Consider the following 12,444-nt stretch of genomic DNA (forward strand, 5'->3'; position numbering starts at 1 on the left):
AATTAATAGACAGGCTTGAAGGATTACTCAGTGACAATGGTTAATAACTAATCTGTCTGTTTGTTCAATGCTGCAATTCCCTTGAATTCAATATACCTACATGTTCTGAATTGTAACTGAATGTTGAATTGTAACTGAATTCAAATTAAATGTCCCTGAACTGAAGTTTGTTGTGGTCCTTTTGAAGCCATGAAATAAAGGCTTTTTAATTTTTTGCACAAAGAGTGCCTTGGAACTCATTTTGCAAATTAAATTTCCTGTTGGGCTTTCATCTGAAATATGAACTAAATCCAATTAAACTGACACATTTATATTCTTAAATGAGCCAAACAACACAGAAATGATAAGAAAAAGGTACAACTGCCTTCAAAGGAAACTGGACCCTGGGTTCCCACACTCACTTGGACAACAAATGCAAGGAATTTTCAATAACTTTCAAGGTCTTGTTTGGTCAAATTCAAGGACTCAAGATTGGCATGTTTTGGGTTAAGACACGACATTGGTCAAAATTACACCATAGAGGCCTTATTGTTTACTCAACAACTCAAGAAGTCATGTTGAATCCATTCAATTTAAAACTGCTGCTATATTAACATAAACCTCCATCCCAGGGTTTTGCTCAGGATGATAAGTGTTGTTTCTAGGACAGAGAGGGGGGCAGAGACATGTGGGTACTACATTTTAATAAAAAATCAATCAATCAATTAAGTACTTTAAAGGCCATCCATACATTTTCAAAAAAACTTTTAAAGGCATTTTTTTTTAATTTTTCTCACATCCACAAACTTTCAAGGATTTTCAAGGCCCGTGTGAATTCACTCACGATCACAAATCCAAACAGCGCCGTCCAAGACTGTAGGAATGACTCGTGAATTTTGCTTCAGGATGGATTCTCCTTTTAAGTCCTCGATGAAATGTGGGGAGATACATTTGTGGGATGCGGCATTTTCCTTATTCAATCGCAGAGGTATGTGCAAAACATTACACCCCATGATGCCTCTCCAGCATTATCTCACCTGTCCTGTGGGGGCGCTGTGCCGCCGGGCTCTGATCCCGTTTCTCGCCCTCCGCCTGAGTCCTTCAGCTGACCTGTAGCCAGGCTGGAGGATTTGCCTGGTGCCAGGGTTTCACAAAGCTCTCGGAGGGTTTCAACGCGATCACCGACGGATGCGGTGCCCTCAGTCGAAAGGCATGCCTAGGAGGAATGTGTACATTGAAATTCCAAGAAACTGAACTCAAACATCTGTCTCACTATCTGATTGTCCAACTGCCTGCCTTCAAATGATGTATATCAATTTCAAGGTCTTTGGATAATACTGTAAGCTGGTTAACTACCAATGTGATGTAATGACACAAAAGTGCATGCCTGCCCCCCTGTGGTTCAAAACATTCTACCAGAAAAGTGGACAATGCTGCCATGGCATTGGAGCTTCACTTACTTTAATCCCCATTACTAGAAATGTAATTGTTTGTTAACTCTGGTTAACTGTTTGAGAGTTTCCACATGCAGGACAGTCAGACAATTACCCACTCTCAACACAGTCATATGTCAATGCAATGTTATAGAGACATGCAAGTACCTGTTGTTTCTGCACATATTCAGAGTCAGTCTGGTCAGTGGCCTCATGCAGAGTATTAGCATGCATTTCACATTCCACAGTAGAAAATGGCTGCTTTCCTCCTCTGATCTGAGACCGTAAAATGGGTACAAAGGCGGCCATTTCTGAGCGCACATCCTGGGTGTCACACAACACAGACAGTCAGACACTTAATTTGGGGAAATGTTAAAGGAAAGTTGGTAGAAAAAAACATCAGTGGTGAGAGGATTGTCATGATTTGAAAGGCCTAAAGCTGGAAGGAGCACGTAAGATACTGGATTAAAAGGTTTTTATGGTCATATGAGTGCAATGTTACAGGGAAGACAATTCAAAAAGGGAGGGAACTAAAAATGGTGGCTGGACACCTAAAAAACAAAGAAAAATACACCTAACTGGATATTATTCCAACCAACATTTAGTACTAACAATCTGCAATCTGTCAAAAGCAGTTATTGTGCGTGTATGTTTTGAATCTGAGGCAGCAAAAGATTGCTGATCACCTCACTGCAACAGGATTTCAAAGTTTGGATGGGAAACCAAACCAATCACATTTGACCACTGCTCTACCCAAATCCAATCAACCAAGTACAAACTAAGTGCATAGCTCCTCAGATAACTCTTAGTTAAAGCCAACCTTATTAATCATGGTCTTAGACATATTCAGCTGGCTGTAGAACTGAAACAGGTTATGTGGGAAATCTACAGATAAATAATGTAGAGTAGATAAGCGTCTATATTGACTATAAAGTGGAATAAGGAATCTTTTCCATTATTTCTATTCATTTGATTGAACTGTTCTGTTCTATATATCTTTTTAAGAGACATTAATATCAAATTAAAATATTCAAACCCTGCTGGAATTTTCATTAAAATCAGAGTTTGTAATAATTCCAGTTCTATCAATACCGAGGATGGTTTGAAATTATTTCGTGCAAATAAAATTAAAAGACAGAGAGAGACTGGCAACCGTACTGTGTGCCAAAGTGTTGGTTGTTTTCTTTGCATCAACTTTAGACACACAAACACTGCCATTTATCATACTATTGCAAGATCCAATTTCGTCTTCCAACCAAAACATTGGTCAAAAAAAAAGACAACCAATTACCAGTGTAAGATAGCTAGTTTAGGTGCCATCTTGTAGCGAACTAGCTACACAGATTGAAATTTAGATATCCAAATAGAGGAGGTAGATAATTCTTCTGACATTCTTGGCATAGAAAAGCTGGACACTAGCCTAAATTACATAGTTGGTAGTGAAGGGTTGCCAGATTGGGTTTTGCTAACTACCTTGTAGCATTAAATTTGGTTAACTTGGTAATTATATCATACATTTTTGTATTATTGTAATATTTGTATTATTTGTACTTTAAATTTCAAAACCGCTTCTCTTAAGACAGAATTGACTCAGCCCATGTTGGTGTCTGCATCAGTCCTCTCTGGACTCTGGGTCCAGTCCTTGTCATACCTCCCACTGCTTCCTGACTGAGTCAGAGAGCAGCATCAGGTCCTGGAGCTGGGCCCCGGAGCAGAAGGCCCCAAAACCCTCCGCCGCCCCCAGGAACTCCTCAAGGACGGCCGGTCGCAGAATCTTTAAAGCCCTCTGGAAACAAATGTCATGCACAGAAAAACACAGCTGGGCAAACATGCATGGACATGACAAGCAGCTATGCAAAACAAAACATCACAGACCTGTCAAGAATGTGTCCTGATTCAGAACTCAAAGTTTCAGATATGATTTACAGTTTTCAAGGTCTGGATGTTGCGTCATCAAAAGCCCAAGTCCTGAGAAAGACCAAGCTCTTGTTTCAAGCATGTAATAAGCAACAAGGAGCTGTGAGGCTTGCCTTGCAGTCAGGCAGAGACCAGTTTGAAATGTCACACACTTATCCATAAAAAATAATTCAGTATTCATGCACAATTAACTTTATTCTATGGACTTGAAATCACAAAAGAGAGCGCAGTGTGCATCATATTCTCTATAATGCTATAATTGAAATTTTACCTGTTTTCTCTTGGCTTGCCATTCAGATACCTCCTTGCCACTGAACAGCGTGATGGCTTGCTGGATGTGTTCCTGCAGGCGAAACCTGGCCTTGCCTAGCCTGCTCCTGGCCATGGACTGGGCTTTTGAATGGACTTCACTTCTGACCATAACCGGCGGCTGTGGAGACTTTGTGTTCGGTTGCCCCGTTTTTCTGAATTTAGGCACGTGAGTTTGTGTGGGAGATGAGCTTTCCATTTCCTCTCTGACTGTGCTTGTCCCAGTTTTAGATGGAATTGGACTGTGAGCTTTAGCTAGATGCTGAGATGTTGGGCCAGCAGGAACATGGGTCAGAGCAGGTAGAAGCTGATCTTTTTGATGCGGAGTTGGAACCTGAGCATGGGATTTGGCAAATGACTGAGGTTGAGTTGTGAGCTCTGATTCAGTTTCTTTTGGAGGTTGAGCCAGAGAAGACCGAACTTGACATGTTATTCGTTCAATCAAAGGCTGAGGCTGTATTTGGGTTTTGGCACGGGGCACAACCATGGTCATTTCTTCCTGCATGTTCATGTCCTGAGAATGGCTGTCGTTGTTTGGCAATACCTGAAACCAAAAGCCAGGTGTCTGAGATGGAGTCCGAGTTGGGTTATGAGTTTGGAGCTCGACTTTCTCAATCTGGTCTAGATGCTTGGCTGCGGCCACAACAAGTAACCCTGACTTAGGCTCTGTCTGCGTCTGACGGATTGTCTTGAAGGGTTGCTGACTGTCAGGAGTTTCACCAACATGTCGCCTAAACATTTCAACAATTTCCTGGGAAAGCAAACACACACAAAGAGGCATGGTGCCTTTAGTTGAAGGAGGAAAAATAGAATCGAAATAACTTGCGTGATCTAAAAGTTACCAAAATCATACATTATTTTAACTCACCTGACACTGGGAGACTGCCTGTGACACCCTCTCCTGCATTGTAGAGGTTCTGAGGCTCTGCAAGGGAGAAGTTTTCTGTGCTTGTGCCACAAGGCCCTGCAGAGCCTGTCCCTCAGTTACAACCTGGCCCTCCAGCTGCAAGCCTCGAGAGATCAGCACCTAGAGAGGAGTACAGCCTTTACTGTGTGTTTTGAAGCACCTAAACCAAGCACTTTCACAATGAAGCTAAACAGAGTGCCACCTACAGAAACTCAAACTTCCTCAATGGGAAATCCAAGAAAAAGACATCACACAGTTTGAGCCACAAGTCTCAAATCTCTGAGAAGTGCAGTGCAAAAACACCACAGCAATGAGCGCTTAGCACCAAAGATGTCATCAAAATAAAAAAAATGTATTGTATTTATGTTTTGTATTTAACATAGCAAACAATAAATGGCAACTTAGAAGCTGTTTCAGGACTCAAAGATTTGTTTTGCTGACTTTAGCTCTTGGCTCCAGTCCAGAGCGTCCTCTTTGCTCTCTCTCCTTTAAGTGCCGGTAACACTCCAGGGCCTTGGTGGTCCAGTGGTTCAGTTCAGCCAGGCGACCTTCTAGCCTGGATGCAGCCCGCTGCAGCTCCCCGCATGTCTTCTCTGCTTTAGCAAGCGTCTGCCATACCTATCCAGGAATATACAGTATGCAAGGAATTAGGACTCAGCCCTATCCTGTGTTTGTCATACAACATAAAGAAGTGGGACACAGTGAGATATTTGCATTGCGAGAGGCTGCCTCACCTCTGGGAGAGTTCGCTGGAGATTCTCAATGTGGCTTGCTTGAAAGTCTGGAGATGGACTGAGAGAAGATAGGTCCACCTCCACCATCCTTTTATTCAGTAGCTGGAAAAAATGAAGTACCAAAGAGAGAGAAGCTCAGGCATGGAAAATAAAAAATAAAGTGCTTGTCTATTGTTTGTCTGTGTTTCTATCTATCCATCCAACCATGAATCCATGACTTAGCCAACCTGTAGTTTCTGTCTGTTAGCCTTGAGTGGGACAGAGGCCACCTCTAGTGGCTGTCTCAGCAGCCAGCTTGCCTCCTGGGCCAATGTCTGCACCATCTGAGGACTTGGAGGACCAACACTGGGGTCAGGTGATGCCTCCTGAGAAAAAAATGCTTCATGACCATCACAGCTTCAAAAACATTTATGTAGGAACACTTAACCTGTATGGGTACAAATGCTGTACGATCTATGTGTATTATTACAAACTTTTAAAAGATGATCAGATAATTATTATACCAAAAACTGTTTAAATAGGTTATATATGTCAACCAGGGATGGAGTAAACCCACCCCTTATTTTTAGTACTCAGTTATGTTGTACTAGAGTACAACATAACTGATATAGATACAGATTAGTATCAACTTTTCCAGATTTTCCAGAAAATCCGTAAATCACCTAATAATGAACATTTCAAACTAAACTGTCTCTCTGACTCTCCCTTGATGTTATGTTTGCATGGAACATCCATACTTACGAACATTGTCCTCTTCATGCATTCAGCCCACTGCATGTTGACCTTGCTGAGTTGCTCGGCCAGAGCGAGGCTGGTGGACGTTTCTGTCGCTTCAATGAGCAAGTTCCCCACCTCATTTAACTGAGCCTGGCAGGAACTCCACTCACTCATAACCTGGGGCCTTTCCTACGGGATTTTGAGAAACAACCAAAACCTCAGCCCCACTTTGTGATTTAGACTGGTGTCAGATGGGTGTATTTTTACATACAAATCTTGCCTAGTGCAGCTTAAAAATACGATTCCAAATACTGTACTTCACAGTGATACAGTCACAACATAATCTATTAGTGACAATGTAGTAACTTATTAACAATAATTTAATGATGGTAAAATTCTCTTTGATTGCTGATTCACATTCAGGACAAGGCTGATGTTTAGTTACCTGTGTCACCATAGCAGGGGTTTGGGCTTGTGGCTGTGCCTTCTCCGTCAGCCATGCCTGTAGAGAAGGAAGGCGCTTGTCGTAAGCCTCCCAAGCAGACAACACTCTCTCCATCGTCCCTCTCACAGCCAACACAGCCTCTGTAACCAAGGCCGCTTCGCTCTCCGCTTCCTTCACCTGTCGACCAACAAGCTGGGCGTCTTCACCTGAGGAGTGCAGAGGGTGTGGGGTTAAGGGTTGCCCTGTCTTTTAACAATATGACAGCTTGAACGAATTCAAGACGCCCCCAGATCCACACACACACATCAGCTCATACCTAGTGCTGCCTTGCTGGTGTAAGTGTTAGCCTTCTCCTTCAGATTTTGGAGTGCGTCCATCAGAATCAAAACCAGGCCGTGGCGCTCCACTGTTTCCTAAACAAACAAATCCATGGCAAAAAGCATCAAGTTTGTTTTGGTGGGTTGAATGAAGTAAAACATTTTCACAACAGCAACTTAAGCCTATAGAATAGTATAGTAGCTTTATAAACTATAAGACATTTTCCCCTGGGTCCATGGCAAGTTGGTGTAATAATATGAGATTCTGAGTTCAAACATCTGAATTTTCCAACCTGGTAACCCTGTGATCCTCTGTGGTTTGGGATTATGGGATTGTTCAGACAAATTGGCAGACTTATTGATAGCATATTCATATCATTACATGGAAACTGGGCTATAGACTAGTGGTGTACGTCTGGTTGGCATTTTTCAAAAAGCCCATTCATATTTTCCAAAGGGATTTTGGACTACACACTAAATGGCGAGATGTTAATCTATGGCATACAAGATGACGCAAAATGGCGACTTCCGTTTAAGGTTTCTATATCCAGTTTGGAGGCAGGGTTGTAAAATATCACTGAAATAGAGACAAAGTAGATGATTTGAGGCCAGAATGACTCAACTCACTGCTTCATTGAAACTACTAGCTGCAGTTTACTTTTTCGTGACATTCTGCTGTTCGTTTACTGACAGTACTGTATGATAGGAACCGGAGTAACAGTGAGTTAAATCCTACTCTTCCACATACACACTTACATGCCAGTCCTGCAGAAGCAGTTGCACTGCCTCCTGGGATCTGTAGGGAGCTTTCCAGGAATGCAGCTTTGCATCGATGCGGCTCAGGAGATCCAGTACGGTGTGTCGGTATTCCTGGTATTCCAACTTGATCCCATGATACTTGGCTGTGACTCGGACATTAGTTAAACTGTTTTCAAAAGAAGGAAAATAATGAATTATCAAATAAATGAATTAGCACAACGGACCATTTATAATGACAGGTGAAACAGGTAGAGTGCTGTGCTGTGCACCAAAACCACTGTTGGCCTTAGCCAATACACTGAACTCTGATTAGTCTGGCATGGCAAGAACTGAACTTTTCTGTCAAAAAAGACAGACATTGATTTTCTCTCAAAATAAATGGATTTTACCTTTTAAAAAAGTGCAAGTAGGATTTACATAAATTAACATTTTGACATACACAAATTACCTTTTAACTAGAAGTTTCTGTTGAATGTCATGAATTAGCTAGTTTACTTGTTCTATTGTGAAAATGTGTATATTTCTGTCCATTAAAGGCTACCGTACGCTTTTCCAGACACCTGTCTATGCTGTTGTAATACATTGGTCACCAATAGATAGAGGGCAGTAATTACTTAATGCCCCTTTAATATATACATGTCAGCCCAGCAAATCAAATCATTGTTCACTTTCTAAACACATAGCATTACAACATAACCTGAATTCTATAAAACATACAGATATGTGCATGGGAGCAGTGCTAAAAAAAACATCCAGTAATTACACAAGCAAAATAACCATCTCACCGTCTTTTAATCTCCTCAAACTTTTCATAGGGCACGATTACAGCGCCAGAGTCATCCATGTTGTGGAACGTATGAAGGGTGTTGAGGTGGTGGCTCATCTCCTTGATCAAAGTCTGAAGAAAACCAGGGAAAGGATCATAAGCACATAAACTGGATTGTGGAGGACAGTGTAGTCTGAAGCCTCAAGATTATTTTATGCTGCCAACTGCACACTGATGCTTTTCTGTCCCCCCGCTCTAAAGTCACTGGCTTTGCTATCCATCTCAGGAATGCTGAAAATCTCTGTGACCAAACCTTTAGCGTGTCTTGTTGGGCTCTTGCTTCTTTAGCGGCGTCAGTGTGGTCTTCCGCCCTCCCTCCCTCCTCCGTCAGCGCTGCCTCAGCACACTGCAGCCAAGCAACAACCGAGTCCAGAGGAGGGGGAAGGCTCAGGTCCAGTTCTGCTTTACACCTCTGCAGCTGGAGAATGACACCCACATAGAAACACACACACTCATAACCTCTGAGCAGTGGAAAAAAGTAATATGGTCTGATGAGTGCTCTTTCAATCTTTTTCCTCATCCTCAGGGGTTTATGTTTGGAGAAAGCCAAAGGAAGCCTTCAACCAGCAATGTCTGTTGCCAACAGTTAAACATGGTGGATCTCTACTCGTATGTCAGCCATCTACTGGGAGTCATTAGGTCTGATGATTGCTCTGCATGGTCCTATAACAGCCAAGGAATATGAGGCTTTTTTACAGGACCAGAGGCACCCTGGGTTGGCAAACACTGCTCCCACCATTTCTGTATTCTAAGATGATAATGCCCCATAAACACTGTTAAACAAATTAGAGCGGTTTCATGAGCAGCATATTCATATATTATTAGGTGTTATTTTGTTTGCCTCTGTGTATATTGGTGTGTAAGTGCAGGTGAACACACACAGATGTAAAGCCCCTGGTGAATTCCTCACCTTCACCTCCAGACGATCCCAGGCTGTTCTCAGAGCACGTTGCTCTTGGCTCGGCTCAGCGCAGCGTCTTATGGCCCCGAGGAGGGGAATCACTGGCCCCCTTTGCTCACTGAAGGACCCAGCAAGGCTCTGAAATGCCTGACAAAACGGAAACACACAGTAATAAATCCTAATTACTACACAATACCAAAGCGTCCTCTGCCATTCCAGCCCTCGTGCCTGGCCTTACCTGATATTTTTCTGCGTAGCTTGATTTCTCTGTGGCCGTCCACCCATCCGACAGTTCCTGGTAGAATTGTTCTATCCAGCGAGTCACCTCTTGCGCTCGCTGATTGGGCGAGACCTAAAATTTCAATATCATAATAGTTAATAATGACATTTACATGCCTTGAGAGTGTTTACCAGAGTGAGCGAGGATGTGTGCTGTGAAAGGGTGAGAGAATATTTAGATACGCTAAGTGTGTTAGAGCTGCACAATCAGTGGACAGATGTAACTCTCAAATTCATCATGAACAAGGACCAAAAATGTGAAGCATAATTTTTTTTTTTATCTTTTAGTATTATTTTTAATGGGGCTGTGCAATATGCTGTCCTACAGATATCAGCTTGTTTTTCAAGTAGTGCAGTATAGAGAGACAGAAAAGTGGGGAGAGAGATGTATAAAGCTAGGCACACTCTACACAACTTGAGGCCAGAGGAGTTGTGGAGGAAACACGTTCTGCTGATGTTGTTGCAATTCCTAATGTGCCCAATAGTGGGTGTAGATTAATTAAAACCCCTTTAATTCCTATACAGAAATTGCCATGCTCCTAATGAACTTTAATCACATGCAATTGCTTGCAAATGTTTAGCAAGAAAGAAAAATGTGCAGCACTAGTGCAATATGTGTGACAGAGAGAAAAATAAATGGAACCAGGCCTCGTATGCTGTGTGTATAGCTACCTGGTGTAAGGGCGAGACAGCAATAGCTGGAGTGAAGTGAGCGGGCAAATTGACCGGAGAGAGACAGCAGGGCTGGGCCAGAGAAAACAGCTAGACCACAGCCACCAGTAGACAGCATGAAAACGAGTCGGAGGAAGAGGACAGGGGAGATAAGCAGCAGGTGTGGAAAGAGAACTAAAATATCTTATTCAGGTAGAAGTGCTCTTACATTGCAGAACATGTGACATTCTAAAAGGCTTAATGTGAACACGGCTTAACATTGATGAAAAAATGTCATTTTTTCCCCCCAGATATACAGCAACGTAAGAAGTGGCCCCCTTTTTCTTCAAATAAATTGATGTAATTTTTTTTGTTAATTTTCTAATCTTGGTAATTAGTTTATATTCTGGTTTTCATGGTGGTCAAGTGCCAAATAACCCCCATGTTAAAACTAAGTGGAATATTGCTTTAAGGTAGGAATTAAGAAATGTTGGAAATGAGCCCCTGTATTATTTAGTAAGTGTGAAGTGACACTGTGTGAGAAAACAGTGGTGTGATTGCTAACCTGCAGATGGTCATCAGGTGCTGGCATGTCATTGGAGTACTGTAGAAACTGGGCCACATAAGTCATAATGGACTTCTCATCTGGGTCTTTAACATCGACGTCTGAAGTACAGGGAAATATACTTCAATTTCAATTTCACTCTGATATTTAGAGAGGGTGATAACGAAAGTAACAGCTCATTTTTTGATTGGTAAATGCAATGTTATTATTGAAATAGTAATTTGTCTCATCGGTCTCACCCTGGGGCTCCAGCAGACGAGGGATGTGGAGCTCCCTCTCGGCCAGGTGGAACGCCTCCTGCAGGTTCTGCTGGTTGCTTCTGGACTGGACCAGGGAGAGATCCACCAGCTCCGGTCTGAGCGAGCACAGGATGGCCAAGAAGGCCACTCCGCTGCTCCAGCTCGACTTGAAGTCCTTCACACTGATACAGCAGCCAGCCCTGGAGAGAGAGAGAGAGAGACAACCTTGTAACCAAAAAGTCTGAAGCACTCTGTTGTGATAGCAAAACTTAATTCATTCATTGTCTTTACATGCTTAATCCAATTCAGGGTCACAAGGGGCAGGAGCTTATCCCAGCATGCATTGGCTGGAAGGCAGCACCCTGGACAGGTCACCAGTCACAGGGCTAACACAGATAGACAACCAATCTCTCACATCCACACCTATGGGCAATTTAGAGTCTTCAATCCACCTGACTTTGGACAGAAACCGGATCACGCATTCCCATGCAAACATGGGGAGAACATCCAAATCGAACACAGGACCTGCTTACTGTGAGGTGAGGCGAGGCAGCCACCATGCTGCCTATAGCAAAACTTAAAAGCCTTTATTTTCCATGTTAAACCTGACTGTGAGCGAGCTTTCAACACATACCCTGCAGCTCATTGCAGCTGAAATGCACTAATCAGTTTTAACTTTTCAGACGGCCAATATAAAACAAAGGCGTTTAAATTTTGCCACAAGTGCCTTGGACCATCCTTGTTTTGTTTTTTTTAGAACAAAATGAGTATGTTATGCTTTTCTTTTAACCATCAAACCCACCTTTGGCATTGGTCCCTGACCCACATGAGCAGGGCCTTCTTGGCGGATAGTCGGAAGCGGCTGTGGAGGGGCGACGTCTGACCTGGAGGGATGGGACTAGCTGGGGCTGGACCTCCTATGGCAGGGCTACCGGACCAGGAGTCCAAGCTGGCCAGTGAGTCGAGGGAGGAATGGCGAGAGCTGAAGGACAGAGCGCTGGCCAGCTCTTCAATCTAAAATATATAGACATAGATAGTAATGCTGATAGGTCTATACAATTCCTCATTTCCATCACCCATACATCGTCACAGTGGAGACTGACGATACTTTGTGCTGATATTCATATTTATATCTTTAAAATTTGACCATATCCATGACAGAAAATTCCCAAACATTTCCAAGTATTCAGTGTTTCCCCCAGAGTTTTGTTCTTGTCAGGGTGGGAAAGACTCTGAAACAGCATTTAGACCATCATGGGACATGACTAAGACTAAAAGTCATATTTGTGTGGTATTTGACCAAATGTCTCATTAGAATCAAGTAGTAGTAGTAGTAATAGTAGTAATAGTAGTAGTAGTAGTAGTAGTAATAGTAGTAGTAGTAGTAGTAATAGTAGTAGTAGTAGTAGTAGTAATAGTAGTAGTAATAGTAGTAGTAGTAATAGTAAAATGCTGAAAATAGATCA

The 12,444-nt window shown here is 42.5% G+C and overlaps 2 protein-coding genes across 2 annotated transcripts; both read right to left on the reverse strand.

The window, feature by feature from the left end:
* Positions 1-1,096: 1,096 nt before the first annotated feature.
* LOC139661235 (nesprin-2-like) lies at positions 1,097-3,837 on the reverse strand (the record flags this gene model as incomplete). Its single annotated transcript, XM_071539649.1, has 4 exons — positions 3,601-3,837; positions 3,064-3,198; positions 1,581-1,736; positions 1,097-1,195 (listed from the first exon to the last, which is right to left on the reverse strand). Coding segments are annotated over exons 1-4 (627 nt in total), but the record flags the coding sequence as incomplete, so codon positions are not given.
* A 92-nt stretch (positions 3,838-3,929) lies between these two features.
* Positions 3,930-11,992, reverse strand: LOC139661236 (nesprin-2-like; the record flags this gene model as incomplete). Its single annotated transcript, XM_071539650.1, has 17 exons — positions 3,930-4,028; positions 4,507-4,665; positions 4,987-5,154; positions 5,280-5,381; positions 5,507-5,644; positions 6,021-6,173; positions 6,442-6,647; positions 6,758-6,854; positions 7,515-7,683; positions 8,303-8,415; positions 8,597-8,761; positions 9,254-9,391; positions 9,483-9,596; positions 10,196-10,285; positions 10,740-10,840; positions 10,979-11,178; positions 11,781-11,992. Coding segments are annotated over 17 exons (2,424 nt in total), but the record flags the coding sequence as incomplete, so codon positions are not given.
* Positions 11,993-12,444: the final 452 nt, after the last annotated feature.

Source organism: Centroberyx affinis, unplaced genomic scaffold (assembly GCF_046629955.1).
Source record: "Centroberyx affinis isolate AG114_WGS23_722 - 3 ecotype Tasmania unplaced genomic scaffold, CSIRO-AGI_Caff_v1 ptg003480l_1, whole genome shotgun sequence".
NCBI lineage: Eukaryota > Metazoa > Chordata > Actinopteri > Beryciformes > Berycidae > Centroberyx > Centroberyx affinis.